General features: G+C 39.2%; 1 protein-coding gene across 4 annotated transcripts in view; it reads left to right on the forward strand.

The window, feature by feature from the left end:
* Positions 1 to 21,201, forward strand: part of ide (insulin-degrading enzyme) — a 123,098-nt gene that overhangs the window by 34,574 nt on the left and 67,323 nt on the right. For all 4 annotated transcript variants that reach the window (XM_080205563.1, XM_080205566.1, XM_080205564.1 and 1 more), the window contains 8 exons: positions 4,453 to 4,615; positions 5,718 to 5,810; positions 6,417 to 6,508; positions 7,513 to 7,593; positions 9,001 to 9,104; positions 15,850 to 15,952; positions 17,939 to 18,061; positions 20,633 to 20,715. In XM_080205563.1, coding sequence (XP_080061689.1) covers positions 4,453 to 4,615; positions 5,718 to 5,810; positions 6,417 to 6,508; positions 7,513 to 7,593; positions 9,001 to 9,104; positions 15,850 to 15,952; positions 17,939 to 18,061; positions 20,633 to 20,715 — 842 coding nt within the window. The remainder of the gene's footprint in view (positions 1 to 4,452; positions 4,616 to 5,717; positions 5,811 to 6,416; positions 6,509 to 7,512; positions 7,594 to 9,000; positions 9,105 to 15,849; positions 15,953 to 17,938; positions 18,062 to 20,632; positions 20,716 to 21,201) is intronic.

Genomic DNA, 21,201 nt, shown 5'->3' on the forward strand with positions numbered 1-21,201 from the left:
AGATGCTACAGACGATAAAGGCCAATTGTTTCATTTTGAGTGTTCCTGAAAGATCTTACAATTACTGACCCAATCTCTAGTGCATCCAACTATTGCTTAACTTGTTTTTGCATTTGCTGCACTACCCAGAAATCCACTTTTGAGGTTTTCTCTTTTACATTAAAGAGAAATTCCTGGCATCAATCATAGGTTTACCTTCCATTGCTATGGAAGCATTTCTATTTGTATCACAATTTTGGGCTCTACAAACTGGGTTAAACAACAGAAAAAAGTTTAGTCCTAAATACAACTCATTTTGAAAGATCAGAAGCTTACGATTCATAAGAACATAAGAACATAAGAAATAGGAGCAGGAGTAGGCCATCTGGCCCTTCGAGCCTGCCCCGCCATTCAATAAGATCATGGCTGATCTGTCGTGGCTCAGTTCCACTTTCCCGCCCTCTCCCCATAACCCTTAATCCCCTCTCTTATCAAAAACCCATCAACCCGCTTCTTAAAAATATTTAGCGAGGCAGCCTCCACCACTTCAACGGGCAGAGAATTCCAGAGATTCACCACCCTTTGAGTGAAGAAGTTCCTCCTCAACTCCGTTCTGAACCGCCCCCCCTTTATCTTGAGGCCGTGCCCCCTAGTCCTACTGTCTTTTTTGAGCGGGAAGAGTCTTTCCACCTCTATCCTATCCATCCCATTCATCATCTTATACGTCTCAATGAGATCTCCCCTCATTCTTCTAAACTCTAACGAGTACAAGATTCCTGATTGCTCAAAACAATTTTTTGACGCTAGAGACAAATGACTGCTTTTCTCTAAACTATCCACAGATGTGCAAGTTAGGCATATTGACCATAATAAATTGACCCTTAGTGCCGGGGGATTAGCAGGGTAAATACGTGCAGGTATAGGGCCTAGGTGGGATTGTGGTCGGTGCAGACTCGATGGGCCAAACGGACTCCTTCTGCACTGTAGGGATTTTATGGTTTATCATTTATTTTTCCTTTTTGATGGCATAACAACAGGGCAAATTGTTTGGTGTCGCCTGACCAGTGTGCTTTATCGTTTAATCATCTTTTACTCTGCCATTTGCACCACTGATTGGAATGGAGCGAGCAAGGAATTGCATGAATTGCCTGTTGCACCCCTCTGGATAGTCTAAAGTACTTCATGGTCATGAATTATTTTGAAGTACAGTCATTGTGTAACTGGATGCAGGAGTTATTTTGTGCATGGCAATACAAGAAATTATTGGTTTTAGTGGAGTTAGGGAGAAGAATGTTGGCCAGGAGACTGGAAAATACTTTGTTGTTCTTCATGCAGCGATCGGTATTGAAGAGATTAGTTCTTGGAGTATAGCATTCCCTCAGTATAGTATTAAATTGTTGGTCGAATGCCATCCTGAAATCCTAGACTGAAATAAGAAGCTGTAATCTTCAAACTCTGAGAGTGAAACCACAGATCAAGCTGCTTTTGGCTGTGCAGTTCAGCATTTGTTTTATCTTTTGAGTCTAATGTGCTCCTGATTTTTTTTAAATCTCCGATGTACAGATCTTTGTAAATGTAGTCTTTCATTGTTACACACAAATGTTTTATTAATCTTGCTTCCTAATTCCATCACTGGTTCAGGTGTCCCTTCTAGTTTGGTATTTGTTTAAATTTGCATTTGGCCCCAAATCTAAGTTATTAATCTAAATTAGAAACAGGTATAGGAGAGAAAGAAACCTAACAAAGTTAGCAGCATTAGAAACAATATTTGAGCTATACTAAGCTGTGAAATGGTGAATTGGTCATAAGGAATCCCTTTGGATTGAACCACAAAATGACCAACCCTAGGAATAACAATATATTGGAAAATGCTAGATGGGGCAACGCAATTTGAGAATGAAATTTGTAGACAAATCATAGAAGCAACGCTTCTCTTGTTCCTGCACTGTTGCTCTGGGAGCTCAAGACCTGTTCTTAGCCCCTCTTCTTTATCTACATGCTGCTTCTCGATGTCATGCACTGAAATGGGGTTTGCTTTGACATGTATGTTGGCACACAGCTCTACCATTCTGTTAACCACCTTCACTGCCTTCATATTGTCATTAACTTTTAAATCTGACCTCAACCTTGAATGGACTGAATTTTCTCCAGTCTTCCTGAAGTTCGGCTGATACTATCAGTTTTAGACATGAGCTTACCATCAACTCTATCCCATTCCTTAGCCTGAAACCATTTATAACCACAGAATCCTTTCTGACCCTGAACTGAGCTCCTGATCCTGTTGACCTCTTCCAAAAGCATAACTGCCTTTGCCTCAGCCCATTGTCACTGAAGACCCCTTCAAAGCTTTAGGAAGAGGAACAATTCTATTTGAACTCCAAACCTATGTCTCCATTCAATCAGATCACGACTGATTTGTAACTTGCCTCTATCAACCCATTTCGATTCCGTGTCCATTTATACTCCTGTGCAACAAAAGCTTGATAACCTCATTATTAACTGAGCTGGTAGCTGCTACTTTGGTGGGCCAGCATTAATTTTAATGTTGTCTCCTGGTCCTATGTTTCCTCATTTATCCTACCAATTCCTTTCAAAATCAGAAATCTTATCAAGGAGTACAAGCCCAGTTCATATACTCTTTCCTCATTACTTGGGACCTTGTAACATTTTTCACCAAATATTCCAAAACTAATGTTATCCTTTTTGGAAGTGCTGTGTCCAGAACTGTACCTAGCACTCCACATTTGGTCTGACCACTGCTTTGTAAAGCTGGAGCAAAACTTCCTTCACTTTGAACTCCAGCTCTCATTACAAAGGCTAACACTGCATTAATCTTTTCAGATTTTTTTTTGTACCCACTAGTGCATTTTGGTGACGTTTCACCTGGTCTGCATTTGGTCTCCCTGGGAAGGTGACTGCTTTGTGGGCCTTCTCTGTTCAGTCTGCAAGCATAATCCTAAGCTTCCTGTTGCTTGTCATTTCAATTCTTCATCTTGCTTCCACTCTGATCTTTCTGTCTTTGGCCTGCTTTATGTTCCAGCAAAGATCAACGCAAGATTGAGCACTTCCTCTTTAAACTCAAGTATTTCATAACTTTCTGCGTTTGCCATTGAGTTAAATTTTAGATCCTAGCCCTGATCATTTTGTTTGTTTTTTTTGCTCGTCCAATTCTTTTGATTCACTCGTAATCCTTGCATTCAAATGGCTGCTGTCCTATGTTCAGACCTCAGGCTTGGGCCGTTCCCACTCCTTTGCTCTCAGCATCATTAAATCTTTTGGCAATTTCAATTGTCCTGCCCACCTTTCTATCATAGACCACTTTTTTCCTCTTTCCTGCTCCTCCCCCACTTCATCAAAACCTATTGTGTTTCTAATTTTCCTCCATTCTGGTGGAAGGTCGCAGACGTGAAATGATAGCTGGTTCTTTCTATCGGATGCTGCCTGGCCTTTCGAGTATTTCCAGCATTTTCTGCTGATGTTCCCAATTGCCAGTATTTTGCTTTTGTCCCCGTGTTGGCCTTATTGTTAGAGGTATGGAATCTTGTTCCTTCACTAATATGCTGTAGATTTAAAGTATATATTTTCTGTCTTGCTTGCTCTATCACTCATCTTTTCCAATTTTTACTTAACTTTCTTGACATGATTTAAATCTAATTATCTCCTGGTTTAGACTCTGCATGCCTATGAAGATTCTTCACTCTGAAGAACCTTGCTTTTCCTGTCCTACTCCCAGAAATTACAAATGCCCCATTGAGGATGGTAACTGGTCCAAATCGTGAATAAAAACCAGTCTCCATATCATTGATTCACACGACAGTACCTTCACTGGAAGTTTTAGTCTTTCCTACAATGGCACGTTTGTAACAAATGAAGTTTACTGACTGTGTATAATGCTTGAAAACCATTTTTCAATGGACATTAAAAATTTCCTGAGAATGGGTTGCTTTGAAAGCTGACTCATAAAAGCCCAGCTCAAAAACACCCCTCCTCCTCTGCTTTTTCAATGCAAGATGTTGAGGAAAATATGGAAGCATTGCAGTGATCAGCAGGAAGAAGCAGGACACGTTTTAATCACTGCTAGTAATTGTACTAATCTTCAGTGTCAATGTGTTTACAATAGCTTAACTTGCAGGACTGCAGTTTTGCTACAAAAAGGCTGATCACGGTTTAATGATGAATATGTACTCAGCTGTTGCACATACAGTATTTGAGATTTTTTACAGATGAAATGTTTGCTTCAGTAAATGCAACAAAATTAATTTAGAGTAATGTGTGCATTCTTGCACAAATAACTTCAAAAAAAGTGTGTGACACGTAAGGCTATCCTTGTAACAGCAAAACAAACCCGTGTGAATTAAGATGACAGCTATTTGCATATGAAAAGTTACTTGCAGTTCAATTTTTAAACTATTAAATGTGCATGAAAAATTGAAGTCTGAATTAATATAATCACCAATGCAACATGTTTTACAGCAACTGTATAAGGTGGTACCTATCAAGGACATCCGGAATCTTTATGTCACTTTTCCTATACCAGATCTTCAGAAATATTACAAATCAAATCCAGGCCATTACCTTGGACATTTAATTGGTCATGAAGGACCAGGGAGTCTTCTGTCAGAACTCAAATCCAAAGGTAATGCTTTTCCCTTCCTCCATACTCCCCACTTTTTCCTAAAATCATTTTCAACAGTACATAGAAACCCTTTAATGATCAGTGAAGCCCATTTTTAGTTTTCATTGATCGTATCAGGATATAGATTTTTTTTTTCCTTTTTTTTATATCTTTTCCTGTTTTTCAAGGAGACACCTGGCCTCCATTTAAATATCTCCCAGTTCTGTGTGACTCCTGTTACAAATCAGGAAAATTTACAAATTAGATATTTGAAATGCTTTCTTTATTTACTTACCCACACATCTAAAAAGGGGCATACCAACTTCATGGTGATTGCCTGTTCCTATTCTGTCACTATTTTGTGCACAAATGGACCTTGGTGACTTGCCTGCTTACTTTCCTTGGCAAGGTCAAGAACTAACCATGTGACCAGTCTATAGTTCAAGCCCTATTGCTCTGTAATATTATGCAGTGCATTAATGGATTGATATGCTGAACTACTGCTTTTCATCGTGTAATATTTTATAGTGCATCAGTATATCAGTAGCACTGCATTATGCTGCCATGTGTTGGGACATTATCCTGTGGCATTCTCATGTCACATGACATGATACTTTGCAGTAGTTCATCAATATGGGCAGCTCAGTGATTAGCACTGCTGCCTCACAGAACCAGGGAGAATTCAATTCCAGCTGTGTCTGTATGGAGTTTGCACATACTATATGAATTTTCTGCAGGTTAAGTGGATTGGCCACTTAATTGCCTCTTAGTGACTTAAGGTATGTAGGTTAGAGTATTAGTGGGGTAAATGCATGGGGTTATGGAGATAGGGCAGGGGCGGGCCTAGAAAATATGCTCTGTTTGAGAGTTGTGCAGACTCGATGGGCCAAATGGCCTTATTCTGCACTGTAGGTATTCTGTATTCTCCTTTCAATGTTGTCAGTGTAGTCGTGCATCCATTTGTTATATAGCATAATTTTGTTAACTGTCTCTAAATGAAGTGTGAAATATGAGCATTTCTCTTTTCTTCCCTCTATTCAGTATTCTTTTATTATGGTAACTCCAAAGAATCACTTAGATATTCAAAGAAATGATTTATAGCTTTTTCCATGTTTATTTTCAGGCTGGGTAAACACTCTTGTTGGAGGACAAAAAGAAGGAGCTAAAGGTTTTATGTTTTTCATCATTAATGTGGATCTTACTGAAGAAGGGCTTGGTAAGCACGGTATACATTTTAAAAGCAACTGTGATTTTTATGTTCTTTTAAACTTCTATTATGCTTGAGTAGCGCATATCAAAAGTTTTGAGATGGCTTATTACAGTTTTGTTTGAATTGTAGAGAAGTTAAGTCTGTTTGAAGCAAGGATGTCTTTGAAGTACAGTTGACATCAATCTTGGCAAAAATGAAGCTCCAATTGTACTTGATTTGAGCTGTAGTTTGCATTTTCAGAAACTTGCCCAAGTATGTATTTGGTTTGCAGTGCATTAATGTAGTGTTTATGGGAACAGATGTTACTGTTAGGACAGTAATTATTTTTAGCTAGCAGATACTGACAGAATGAATGTTTTTGGGTCTTGCAGTGCAGTCATGATTAATTTGAACAGATAATATTTGGGGAGATGGTGGTGTCGTGGTAATGTCATTGGACTAATAACCTAGAGTCCCAGACTAATACTCTAGGGATATGGATTTGAATACCACCACTGATGATTGGTAGGATTTATATTCAATTAATAAAATCTAGAATATAAAGCTAGTCTTGGTAACCATGAAGCTACCATTGATCATGTGACTGTCTTTTCTTTCCATACCATTATGCAGTTCATGTTGATGATATAATTCTACACATGTTCCAGTACATTAATAAACTACGTACAGAAGGGCCACAAGAGTGGGTTTTCGAGGAATGCAAGGTAATGAACAAAATCTGACTTTATTGATCATTGAGCTATTTTGCAAATCATAACACTCTGCAGAAAGTAAACAGGGAAAAGACCTACTCGGATGCTCAATATTCAATAATTGACTAAATAAAGTAGCCTTTGTACTGCCAATATTTCACTGAGTATACATTTGGTAATAGGTTTGGCAAGTGATTAGCTAGTTTACTCAGAACTGAGGTGATGCGGACTTTGTTTTAAAACAATGAGTTAACTTGATTAAGAATTGTATCTATTAATGGACTTTTAAAGTGAATTTTCAGAAATGAAATGCACTTTGAATAGTAAAGTAGTGTTTACTAGAATTTGGCAAGACTGTTACATTATTCAACTCCTCAGATCATTTTTCCTTTATAACAGTCTATATGTTTATAAACAGCAACAATTTGACTCTACCTTTTTTTGAGGTAATTTTGAATTGATTTTTATTTATTTTGTCATTCCCCACCCAGCCTCCTACTCCCTTCTTGAAGGTATTGACATGCTAGAGTGTGATCCTGAGAATGGTATGGTTAGGACATTTGGCAGAGTGGCCATTCTTTGTGTGGTTGGCAGTGAATGTTGATGGGCTATTTTATTCTATTTTGAGGACAGTGTGTCCAAGACTGATAGTAGATCATGCATTTTCCAGCTGGGACTATTGGATAGGCACTGTGATTTGGAATCTATGATATGAGGCCAGGTTTTGCACCCTCTGTCACTCCACCTGAAATCTGATAACTTGGCAGAGATCTGGGCCATTCAATTTTTTTTTGCAGTCATTTACACAATGTGTTTATCAACTGAACTACTGGGACACCGCAATAGAGTATATCCTAACCTGAGAATCACCTGTAGCAGTTTTCTATTGTTCCATGTCTCATTTTCGAAATGTAGACTTGAGTGCCTTTTGTTTCCAAAGCCTGCAGTAATTTATGGATATCTTGAGTTCCTTCAGCAACTGACTATTAATAGCTTTTTATTGTTTTAAAATTTAGGATTTAAATGCTATGGCATTTAGGTTCAAAGATAAAGAACGACCACGTGGCTACACTTCAAGACTTGCTGGCTTGTTGCATGTATGTAAAACTTGTTTGCTATGTTTATTTTTAAAACGTTACTCCTTTTATTTTCTGCCATTCTTTTTAAAACTGTTGTTTTAAGATTAGCCAATTGTTTATTATGTTGCTGTCAACAAACGTAATAGACAATGTCATAATGAAGAAAGGAAGGGGCTAGAAAAAAGAAATACTTTCAAACTATCTCCCTGCACCTCCTTTTAAACTTAATTCTCCCTAGCAGCTGATGGCTTTGATGCTTAGTGAGATATAGATGCTTCCATTGCTGTCTCTATTTGAAATCATTTTCATTCTTTTTGCAACTAAGTCACAATTTAGCACAATTCTTGCTGAGTGCTGATTCACAAAGAATTGTTCCCAACTAGCATGTAGAAAGGATTCCATGGGAGCCTTTTCAGAATGTGGAGCAGATAGGGTTTTGGGGGCATATTACTCTTGAGTCACAGTTCAGTATTGTACTTTGGCCTTATGAAACTAAACGGTTGTAAGTAGTAATTGCAATGGTTCATAGAATAACATAAGAGCTGTTTATTTTGGAAAGATGTGTTGCCTGGTCCACAGTATCCAAGTAAAGATCGTTGTACCTGACAACTTGTATGGGAGCTTTTCAAGTGTTATATCAATAATGTATCCTAACGAGATTCATAGTGACTGATTTGGTTGGACAATAGGTGGATTAGCAAAGGTGAAGCAGAAGTTCTTAAGTATTCCGATCTTGCAGTGGTGGCCTGTTTCTATACGTGTAATGTGAATAATGGGGCGCACGTGTGCTTAAAGGATTTCTCATTTTGGGCTTTCCAAAGAGAGGTCATAGAGCAGAGATCTAGGGTTTCCAAAAGTAAGAGATTTCATGTAGATTGGGCAGTGCCTACTCATGCGTTTGTATTCGCTCCCTACTTGGGCAGCAGGCAGGATCACAAAATGGTAGGTGGCATAAGAGATTAGGTTACCTTATTCTAATCTCTTTGCTCACTATCAAACACAAGCGCTAAATGTAATTGAGCAAACTATGGCTATATCAACTGCAAATTCTCAGCATGCCATGTATAGCTTAACAAAGGTAACCTGTGGAAGTCGTTGGGCCGAAGGGCCTGTTTCCCGTGCTGGGTTGTTCTTTGTATTAAAGCTACTATATATCCATCGTACTAGTACTGCCCAATGCGTAGTCATTGTCATTTGTTGAATAACCCACTTCAAAGGAAATATATAAGCACTGTACGGTCAAATTCTTAGCATGGGGAACCTGAAGATTTTATCAATATTCCGAGATTGCACTGAAAATTTGTCACTTTTTTTGTTGTGTAAACTTCAACTTGCTGACTGTGAAGATGAGACTATACAACCCATGAGCAATTACGTTGTTAATTTCTTGCTGTATAGTCATATATATTTTTTTTAATCTACCAGTACTATCCCATTCATGAAGTACTTGCAGCTGAATACCTGCTGGAAGAGTTTAGGGCTGACTTAATTCAAATGGTGCTAGACAAACTGAGACCAGAAACCGTGCGGTAAGTTACTCTTGTACTGTTAGTGGCTGCAAGTGTGAAATAAAACTTGAACCCTATATCGTCTTACTGATGTTTTGAAGTTAATAATCTCTGAGGAAGTCAAAGATAGCCTGGTAACTTCTAAATCAGCTGTTTACCAGTGCATATGGATTTTGCTTGCCTATCAGCAAGTGAGCAGTGCTAACAATTCATTATGGTTTCATTTGCCCATAGTTTTAACTGGCTCTTTTATCAATGGTACATTCCTATCAGTCAACCATCTAAAATGCAGTGACCCTCTCAGATATTTGAAATCTGTGTGAACAAGGCCAGCAACTTGTGTCGTCTTAAGAAATAAATCACAGAATTGTTAATGAGCAATGCAGAATCTGAATTAGCAAGCGCCAATTTGGAATACTGAACTCATTGACAATGTCAGAAGAAAACAGTTTAATTTTTTAAAGAAAACTCTCCAATAATTGGAAATTAGAAATAATGAGACACCATTCTTATAAAAAGTCAGTTTACAGCAGTTGATTGTGATAACTTTTGCTGTTGAGTTTAGTGCATGTCATTGAGGTAAGTGCTGAACTTCTAGGGTGTTCAGTGTTTTTGCACAATGATGCCACACAGCCTGAACAAGATGGCACAACTTTCACCAGAAGCCTTAAAAGAAAGTGGGAAAAAAATGTAATCTTCTGTTGGGTTTTTTGATTATTGTCTTTTTGTGAATGGCTGTTGTGGAGGTATTTGGTTGTCTGATTTACTTTTGAGCTTATTTGCATTATCTGTTCTAATTTTTGTTATATTCCTTCAATGCATGGACAGCCTGCTACTGAGTTTGGCAACAATAATTTGCTTTATGCAGCCTCTGCATTATAAAATTCTACAATGGTTACTGTAAAGGAGGAAGCCATCTGGTCCTCCTTGTCCGTGACAGCTCTCTGCAAGAGAACCATCTGGTCCTGTCTGCTGCCTTCTCCCTGTAGTTCTGCAATTTATTCCACTTTAGATGAAGAGCCTTGATTGAGTTTGTCTCTATCATGTTCTGAGGTAGTACTCCCCAGAACCTAGTCACTTGTTGCATAAAGATTTTCCTGCTGTTGTCAAAGAAAATTACAGCACAGGAACAGGTCTTCTAAACCTGCACCGACCATGCTGCTTGACTGAACTAAAAACCCCTACCCTTCCAGGGGTCAACTCCCTCTATTCCCATCCTATTCATGTATTTGTCAAGACACCCCTTAAATGTCACCTGTCGTACCTGCTTCCACAATGTAGCCAGCACCTTAAATTTATGCCCCCTAGTTATTGACTCTTCCACTCTGGGGGAAAAAAGCTTCTGTCTATCCACTCTGTCCATGCCCCTCATAATCTTGTTGACTTCTATTAGGCAGCCCCTCAACCTCCATTGTTCCAGCGAGAACAAACCAAGTTTCTCCAGCCTCTGCTCGTAATTAATGCCCTCCATATCGGGCAACATCCTGGTAGATAATTTCTGTACCTTCTCCAAAGCCACTACATCTGTCTGGTAGTGTGGCAGCCAGAATTGAGCATTGTATTCCAAGTGCTGCCTAACAGGTTCTAAAAAGCTGCAACATGACTTGCCAATTTTTAAACTCAATGCCCCAGCCAATTGAAGGCAAGCATGCCATATGCCTTCTCGACTACCTTCACTTGCGTTGCCACTTTCAGTGCCCTGTGTATCTGTACACCCAGATTCCTCTGCCTACCAATTCTCTGAAAGATTCTGCCATTTATTGTATATTATCTTTATTAGACCCTGCTAAAATGCATTGTCTCCCATTCGTCCAGATTAAACTCCATCTGCCATCTCTCCACCCAAGTCTCTAAACGACCATATTCTCTGATGGTCCTTGTCGCTATCCGCAAATCCACCAACCTTTGTGTCGTCTGCAAACTTAGTAATCAAATCAGTTACATTTTCCTCCAAATCATAAGGTCCCAACACTGATCCCTGAAGAATGCCACTTGTCACAGCCCTCCATTCAGAAATGCACCCTTCCACTGCTACACTCCTCTATGACCAAGCCAGTTCTGTATCCATCTTGCCAGCTCACTTCTGATCCTGTGCAACTTCACGTACTGTATCAGTCTGCCGTGAGAGACCTTGTCAAAGGCCTTGCTGAAGTCCATGTAAACAACATCCACTGCTCTACCTCGTCAACCATCTTCGTCACTTCCTCAAAACTCCCACAAATTAGTGAGACACAACTTCCCCTTCACAAAACATTGTTGCTTCTCGCTAACGCACCCACTTATTTCCAAGTGGGAGTAAATCCTGTCTCAAAGAATCCTCTCAAATAACTTCCCGACCACTGATGTAAGGCCTGGAATTACCTGAATTATTTTTGTTACCCTTCTTAAACAAAAGAACAACATTGGCTATTTGGCAATCCTCTGGGATCTCCCCTGTAGTTAGTGAAGATACAAAGATTTCTCTCCAGGCCCCAGCAATTTCCTCCCTGGCCTCTCTGTATTCCGGGGTACATCCCATCAGGCCCTGGGGGCTTGTCTACCTCAATGTTTCTCAAGATCCCCCTTTTTGATCTCAACATGACTCAAAACTACCCTTCCCCAGACTCATCATCCACCAAGTCCTCCTTTGGTGAATACTGACGCAAAGTACTCATTTAATACCTTGCCGATTTTCCTCTAGTTCCATGCATAGATCCACTCCTCTGTCCTTGAGTGGGTCAACCCTCTCCTTGGCTACCTTCTTGCTCTTTATGTATCTGTAAAAAGCCTCAGGATTTTCCTGCTGGCCAGTGACTTTTTGTGAGCCCTTTCAGTCCTCCTTACTCTTTGCTTTAGCTTCTTCCTACTTTCTTTATATTCCACACTTGCTTTGTGTGCTTCTAGCCTTGACAAATGCTTCCTTTTTTCTCTGATTTAGGCTCATCATATCTCTTGTTATCCAAGGTTTCCCGAAACTTGCCATACTTATCCTTCATCCTTACAGGAATGTGTCAGTCCTGAATTGCTATCAACTTGCACTTGAAAGCCTCCCACATGTCAAATATTGATTTGCCCTTAAAAATCTGCCCCGATCTACATTCTTCAGTTCCAGCTTAATATTATTGTAATTTATCTTCCCCCAATTTAACACTGTCACTTGAGGACTGCACTTATCTATCCATCAGTACCTTAAAGCTTACTAAATTGTGGCCACTCTTCCCAAACGGCTCCCCTTCTGAAACGTTGACTACCTGGCCAGGATCATTCCCCAATACCAGATCCAGTATGGGCTCTTCCCTAGTTGGACTACCTACACACAGTTTCAAAAAGCCCTCCTTGATGCTCCTTACAAACTCTGCCCCATTCATTCCCGTAGCACAAAGTGAGTCCCAGTCAATATAGGGGAAGTTGAAATCTCCCATCACAACAATCCTGTTACTTTTACACCGTGTCAAGATCTGCCTACGTATCTGTAGCTCTATCTCCCACTGGCTGTTGGGTGGCCTATAGTACGTCCCCAACACTGACTACCCTCTTCCTGTTCCTGACCTGTACCCATGTTGTCTTGCTGTACGAGCCCTCCAAGGTGTCCTCGCGCAGTACAGCTGTGATATTCTACTTTAACCAGTAGTGCAACTCCTCTACCCCTTTTTACATGCCCCTGCATCCTGCCTGAAACATCTATATGCTGGAAACAGATGTCATTGCTTCTTTTGACAAAAATTTTAGATCAGTGCCCTCTAGTTCTTAACTCTTCATGTTGTCAGAAGAATTTCTTCCTATCTGCTGTGTCCAGACCATTCATGAACCTCTATCAGATTTCTTAAACTTTGCTAAGAAGAACCGCTCTATTCCTGTAACTGAAGTTTCTCATTCTTGGAACCATTCTCATGAATCTTCCTGCAGCCTTATTAATGCCGTCATATCGTTTACTAGTGTGGTGCTCAGAATTAAGCACATGAGACAGAAACAGTGTTTATACTGATTCTTCATAATTTCCTTGTTTTTATATTTTATGCCCCCTTTTTATAAAGCCCATGTTAACAGCTTTCTCAATCTGCCTTGTCACCAACAACTATTTGTACTGCAAGTCGTCTGCTCCTGCACCCAGTTATACCTGTTCTGCCACATGGCTGCCTGTTCCAGTAACCAATTTTTAGAAGTCTGTTATCATTTTCCTCTTTAGATGAGAATGTTTCCAATATTGTATAACCCACAAATTTTTAAATTGTGCTCTGTAACCCAAATCTGGGTCATCAAGAAAAGCAAGGATCCCAACACCATTCCCTGTGGGAACCCCTCCATTTTGAAAAGCACCTATTCACCACTGCTTTCTTTCCTGTCATTTCATAAATTCTGTCACTGTCTCTTTTATTGTACGGATTTCAGCTTTGCTGTCAGGCCTGTTACATGACCCTTTATCAAATTATTTGAGTATAATTTTTTAAATAAATCATCTGTCTAGAACTCTTTCTTGGCATTGGGCAGTGATTCCAAACCCACAATCTCTGAACTTCACTGCTTTGATGTCCCCTTATTTTGATCTTTCTTGCTTGCTTCATGTCTGGGAACTGGCCTCTTCAATTAATTTGTAAATGTTCTGACCCATCAGAAACATGGTTGTATCTGATATATGGTCCCTTTTTAATTGCTTATTCAACTTCCACATGTACATAATTGCATGTTATTTTTAACTCCAGTCCTAAGTTTAATGACTGGGCTAGTAGGGGTATTGTCACGTTCCTAATCTATTTGGCCATTTTTGCCAGATTTTGCTGTCCTAATGACAAGGCCAGCAGCACATTCTGACAGCAGTTTCTGTTATCTGCATATGTGCATTTCAACACAGAAATCCAAACTTTACTGTCAATAATGCCCTGCTCTTCCACAGGTAGTAAGTAATAGGTTAAGTTGTACTTTTCCACCAGTTCTGCATGAAAAATAAATACTGTTGCATTTAGAAATGAGCTTTTAATAGTGTGATGGTTCTTGCTGAGCAACATTGGTCCTGAAACAGTAAGTTTACAAGAGTGTAGTCTCATTCCCTCAAAATGTTGAAGACCAAAAGCATTTTGAGTAATTGTTACATTTATCTTTGTATCTCTCTCCCTTTTTAAATCAATCCATTCTTAATTAATTGTATAAATCACCTATTTCCTATTTTCTGGTTTGGACTCTGTCCCAGTAAGGATCATTCAGTCTGGTTGAAAGACCTCTTGGACAAGTCACAGCTGTGACTTGTCCATGTCGAATATGGGAAAATTTCTGTCGAGCCTCTTTGGGCAGCTGTCAGTGAGGTGAATGATGAGCACCATTCATTTGCCACTGAGAGCAAACTCCAGACTATTGTGGTTGGGGAGGAAAGCTTGAGTGGAAGATTCACTCTAGAGGTTATTTGGGAAATCTGAACTGATTTAAATTGAGTTGAGTAATATATTATTTTTACTGGTTTTTGACTGGTTTCATTTAGGCACCTGGATTATTTCTATCAAGGATATGCCAGTCTAATCAAATTACTTTTATTACAGAGAACATGTTTTTACAATGTATGCAGCATTAAGAACATAAGAAATAGGAGCAGGAGTAGGCCAACTAGCCCTTCGAGCCTGCCCCACCATTCAATAAGATCATGGCTGATCTGTCGTGGCTCAGCTCCACAATCCCGCCCTCTCCCCATAACCCTTAATCCCCTCTCTTATCAAAAACCCATCAACCCGCGTCTTAAAAATATGTAGCGAGGCAGCCTCCACCACTTCAACGGGCAGAGAATTCCAGAGATTCACCACCCTTTGAGTGAAGAAGTTCCTCCTCAACTCCGTTGTAAACCGCCCCCGCTTTATCTTGAGGCTGTGCCCCCTAGTCCTACTGTCTTTTTTGAGCGGGATGAGTCTCTCCACCTCTATCCTATCCATCCCATTCATCATCTTATACGTCTCAGTGAGATCTCCCCTCATTCTTCTAAACTCCAACGAGTACAAGCCTAGTTTATTCAGCCTCTCCTCATAGCTCAACCCCCTCAACTCTGGTATCAGCCTAGTAAACCTCCTCTGCACTCCCTCCAAGGCCAAAATATCTTTGCGCAGGTGCGGCGCCCAAAACTGCACACAGTACTCCAGCTGCGGCCTCACCAATGCCCTATACAGCTGCAGCAAGACCTCCCTACTTTTATATTCAATCCCCCTCGCGATGAAGGCCAGCATCCCATTCGCCTTCCTGACCATCTGCACCTGCAAGCTGGGTTTTTGCGACTCATGCACAAGGACCCCGAGGTCCCTCTGCACCGTCACCTGCTGCAGTTTTTCGCCCCGTAAGTAATAGTCCTTCCTACCATTATTCCTACCAAAGTGCACCACCTCACACTTGCCAACATTAAATTCCATTTGCCATACAGTGAAATTTTTTGCATTTTTTTTCTTCTATTATGCTACATCCATATTCAATTTGAAGCTTGGCGAACCAAAATTGAAGCGGAGTGATAGAATAAATGTAAATTCTAAAAAGAAATATTGCACTTATTTTTCAACTCCAGTGCTGGACTTAAATATCACAAACTCCCTCTGCCCTCCAGCATTCCACCATTCTGCCATTTTCCTACAATGCCAAATAGAAGTATGGATCATAGTCATCAGGCATGTTGTAATTTGGTTGGATTATTTCAATCTCTAATACTTGCTCCAAGTTTCCACAGTGACCAAATGGTTTAACATGATATAAATCACAAGTCTCAAATCTGAAGGGATGGCATTAGTCATTAATTACTTCATTTCAACTGTGCTTCCCCCAACAGTGTGGCAGTGGTTTCTAAATCATTTGAAGGGCAAACTGACAAAACGGAGAAATGGTATGGCACACATTACAAGCAGGAAGCTATTAGTGCTGATGTCATTGAGGTGGGTAAACACACTTACCCTAGTAGAGATGATGTAAATTGTTTAGTTGAAGTTGAAGTTCAATTCCTTTTAGTTTCTGTTGATGCACACAATAATGCTGTTTTGTAATGTACTGTTTTTGTTACACGTTACACTGGACAATTTATGCACATAGTTGTACAACAAATAGTTATGGAATTGGAAAAATATAGTCAAAAATATTTTGTTTAGTTTATTGTACAGCTAATATTCTGTTAATTTGAGAATCACAAATAACGAATTTTTATGTCCTTTTAGGTTGAAAAATGCTGCCTTTATTTTCTATCTAATGCAGCCCTTCATGTCTGAACAGAAATTGATGAACAGCCAGACAACTTTAAAATAGTGTCCTACATAAAAGCCAGTAATTTGATATAAAATTTTAAATGAGGTTTGGATGTATAGCACGTTGGACCCATTGATTTTTGTTTTAATATGTAGTTGTGTTTTTTTTTGCAATGAAGATGGAGCTGTTTTTTTTTCTAATGGTGTCTTGAATGCAACTTGCATATATAGATTGCCTTTAACACAGCAGAGCATCCTAAAATAATTTGAGGGAAACTTGGTGATTAATGGACTACAGAGCAGTTTATGATCCAGGGTCTTTTCCTATTTGTTTTCTGTGCTCACACACTTAAGAACATGGTGAAAAATTTTGAACTATTATTTTAAAAATGTATTCCTTCATGGGAATTTGGTGCACCTGACGACAAGGCCAGCATTTGTTATCCATCCCTATTTGCCCTTAACTGAGTGGTTTTGCTAGTCCATTTCAGAAGGCAGTGAAGTGTCAACCATATTGCTGCTATTCTGGGGCTAGAGTCTCAAATGGATAAGTATTTATGTGGCATTACCAATCTTGAGTTCAGCAAAGTGTTATTTTTAAATTTATTTGAATGTGTAATTTAGAGGAAAAACCTTTTATTGGGTTTTTATGCTAATAGAATGGGCCTATCAAGACCAACTACAAAACCATGATTTATACCATGCTAATTTCTCACATTCATGATGTGTGACCTTTTTGTATAGCTTTAACAACAAATGAGACACAGGAATAAGCCATTCAGCCTCCTGAGCCTGCTCTGACATTTGATAAGTTTGTGGCTGATCCAGTCGTAATCTATTCCCTCTGCCTTTTGAAGATTCTGCTTCCACCACCTTTTCAGGAAGAGTTCCAAAGACACTCAACCTTCCCAAGAGAAAATTTTGCTTCACCTGTTTTAAACAGGCAACCCCTTATTTTTAACAGTGACCCCTAGTTCTCCCACGAGAGGAAGCATCCTCTCCACTTCCACCCTGTCAAGACTGCCCAGCATCTTTAGTGTTTCAATCATGTCACCTCTTGCTCCTCCCAAGTCCAGTGGATACAAGCCTAAACCTGACCAACGTTCCCTCATAAGGCAGTACACCCATTACAGGCATTAGTTTAGTGAACCTTCTCTGAACTGCTTAATTTGAGTTTGTTTATTTGGTTTGACCTTTTAAAAGAGGTCAACACATTTGCATATTTCCTTAACTAAGGTGACCAATACTGTATACAGTACTCCAAATGTGGTCTCACTAGTGCCTTGTACAGCTGCAGTATAACCTCTTTACGTTTGTATATAATACCCCTCTCAATAAATTATAACATTAACTTTCCTCATTTACTTGCTGTATCTGCATACTAGCCTTTTTAGAAGATCAGCATTTGTGTATATATATCATATTTGTTTACAAGGGATTGGATGACCTTGTACTTTGGCCACCAAAATTTACTTTCCAAATCACAACTCCAATAATAATCTTAGATCTGGTAGACAACTGTGCTGTAAACTTAAAAATGCTATGGGAGTCCACAGCATTCTTGTGTAAAATCTGGTTTGTCTAGAAATCCTATTTTAAAGATGACAGGATTCTACACCACACAATGAGTAAATATTTAATCCATGTTGTTTGCAGTAAAGAAGCTTATCTTTATTCTTACAGAAGTGGCAGAATGCAGACATAAATGGAAAGTTCAAATTGCCGATGAAGAATGAGTTCATTCCTACAAATTTTGAGATTTTACCTTTGGAAAATGATGCTTCACCATTTCCAACTCTTATTAAGGTAAACAATTCTGGCTCTAGAAATGTGCAGTGGAGTTGAAAAGTACAGTAAGCCAGTACAGCTTTTGATATATATTTGCTCAGCTACAATTGGGTTTATTTAAAAATCTTGTTGCTGAACATTATGACAGTTTATTGTTATTTGCCCAGGAAAAATTATTGACTCACTTTTTAAAATAAGATTAGTGCTTTTTTTTGTACAGCAGTCAGACTTGAAGGTATATTTCAGAACAGTTTAAATCTGATGTCCTCCAGTTCGGAACCTAAACATTTAAATTATAATTATTTTACAAACAAATATTAAAATGTGGGAATTTTTGTTTTATTATTTCACTGATGCTGCCAGGAATGAATGCATCTCTGATTACTCTGGCCCTACAGCCAGAACAATTGTCCAACTGTGTTTGTTGAAAACTTATTTCCCTTACTTATGAGTCGCAAAAACCCAGCTTGCAGGTGCAACAGGTGGTCAGGAAGGCGAATGGGATGCTGGCCTTCATAGCGAGGGGGATTGAATATAAAAGTAGGGAGGTCTTGCTGCAGCTGTATAGGGCATTGGTGAGGCCGCAACTGGAGTACTGTGTGCATTTTTGGGCGCCGCACCTGCGCAAAGATATTTTGGCCTTGGAGGGAGTGCAGAGGAGGTTTACTAGGCTGATACCGGAGTTGAGGGGGTTGAGCTATGAGGAGAGGCTGAATAAACTGGGCTTGTACTCGTTAGAGTTTAGAAGAATGAGAGGAGATCTCATTGAGACGTATAAGATGATGAATGGGATGGATAGGATAGAGGTGGAAAGACTCTTCCCGCTCAAAAAAGACAATAGGACTAGGGGGCACAGCCTCAAGATAAAAGGGGGGCGGTTTATAACGGAGTTGAGGAGGAACTTCTTCACTCAAAGGGTGGTGAATCTCTGGAATTCTCTGCCCGTTGAAGTGGTGGAGGCTGCCTCGCTAAATATTTTTAAGAAGCGGGTTGATGGGTTTTTGATAGGAGAGGGGATTAAGGGTTATGGGGAGAGGGCGGGAAAGTGGAACTGAGCAGCGACAGATCAGCCATGATCTTATTGAATGGCGGGGCAGGCTCAAAGGGCTGGATGGCCTACTCCTGCTCCTATTTCTTATGTTCTTATGTTCTTACTGTACTAATTCTAGCCTTTATGTACCATTCCATTTAAAAGTACTGATGTATTCAGATAACTCCCTTAGCATTACGCCACATTTCTTATGCACATGTTCACCATTAGTGTTGCACAAATTGCTCACCAAGATATGGCTTTACATTTATCACTAGTGTATTGTTAGCTTGTCTGAAATTACATCCATAAGCATGATTTGAGGAAAAGACTGAGATTTTGTGTGTTAACAACATATGCCATTTCACACTGTGGTCTGTAGACCATGGGATGTTTTCATTTCTACCGCAAGTCCCATAAACAATGATGTAAAACATGTTTTTGTTTGTTGAAGTCTGGTCTAAGTTTCTATCCTTGTAGCTCAGCAGTGTAGAGATTTTAAAATTTAGTTTCAGACACAACTAAAGCTGGGATTTTGATATTCCAGCAATGGAACATTAAGGTCTTATGTGAGAACAAACTAAGTTACCTCGGATAATATTCAAGTAGTCAAACGTCATAGCTGGAACTTTAAACCAGCTACGTGATGGTGTCTTTAAAAACTTTCATTTGTTGGGATTGTATCATTGTTAAATGGTGGGTACAATGTTTTTGAAAAGATGTAAAACCAATAACCCAGAAATTCTGTTGATGTGCCTGCCATGTATGAAAGCTCAAAGTAGAATAAGAGGTTATTTAAAACAATATAAACAGAACACACTGCAAAGAAAGTAGCCTATCTTCTGAGCAACTCCCTTGGATACAGCAGTAACTGTCAAATAAATTTGGCCCTTCAAATTATAATAAATAGCATATTGTGGATTCTATACAAGTTGCTTAAATCTCTGTGATCCTGAAGCATGTGTAAATTTTTGCTTGGTTTCTAAGTCTTGCACTGTTTCTGATCGGGCTTGCCATATACGATTAGAGTTGCTGACCAGTGGAAATAGTTCTTCAAACCCTCTCCAAATTTTTGACCCCCAAATTGAATCTCTCCTTTAGAACAAAGGAAACTTTTCTTTAGTCTCTCATAACTGAAGATGCTCATTCCTAATGTAGTGCTGGTGAAAATCCTCTGCATCCTTCCATATCTGTGATTTAATTTCTGGAGTAAAAATGCCAAAGCTGGACACAGTATTCTGACAATGATCCAACTGATGCTTGGAAAATATTTAGTATTGCTTTAAACAAAGCTACAGGATATTTGTATGTCATTCATATTATTGAACAAAACCAATTTAATCAAAAGGTGACTCTTCCATGTTTCTAACAGAAGTGCTACTAATTCCTATAGCTTTTGTGGTCATATTTTCACTTGGCATTCTAACTTTCATAGTATTCTTGTTGAGATGTTTGTCAGATTAGTCCATAATTCAGAAGTGAAGTTGCTTAATTGTTAAAGAATGAAATTACCATGCAATGTTTCAAAGAACTTCTGATTGGCTATTGTATTCTTGCAGGACACTGCCATGAGCAAAGTATGGTTCAAGCAAGATGACAGATTCTTCCTTCCAAAAACATGCATGAATTTTGAGTTTTTCAGGTATGTTCCTTAAATGGTGATAAATTCAAAAAGCGGATGCAATGACATGTATCTCATCAAATAGTAGTAAGGACGCTGAAGTGAAGTCACAAACCTCTTTTCAGCAGTGCGGAAAGAGTGGGTGTGGTATGTGGAAGATACTTTTTTGAATAATACTTGAGGTTCTTTTTTATGTAATTATATCCTCCATTGAAAATGAAGTTGATGGTCAGCTGCAAAGAACAAAATAAGCTGCTATCAAAAAAGAGAATAATTGGCTCATAATGCATGGAACTTAAGACACTGTGGGCGAAATGATGAGCACATTGGTTTGTAAAAATAGATTCTAGTCATACACTAGTATCACTGTTAAGCATTTGGACATTTTGTAGGGCTGGAGGCAGTGGGGAAGCACAGTAAGAAATCTCTCAACACCAGGTTAAAGTCCAACAGGTTTATTTGGTAGCATAAGCTTTCGGAGCACTTCCCCTTCATCACTCACCTGAT

This window comes from Carcharhinus amblyrhynchos, chromosome 17 (assembly GCF_965287045.1).
Source record: "Carcharhinus amblyrhynchos chromosome 17, sCarAmb.v2.hapA, whole genome shotgun sequence".
Taxonomy (NCBI): Eukaryota; Metazoa; Chordata; class Chondrichthyes; order Carcharhiniformes; family Carcharhinidae; genus Carcharhinus; species Carcharhinus amblyrhynchos.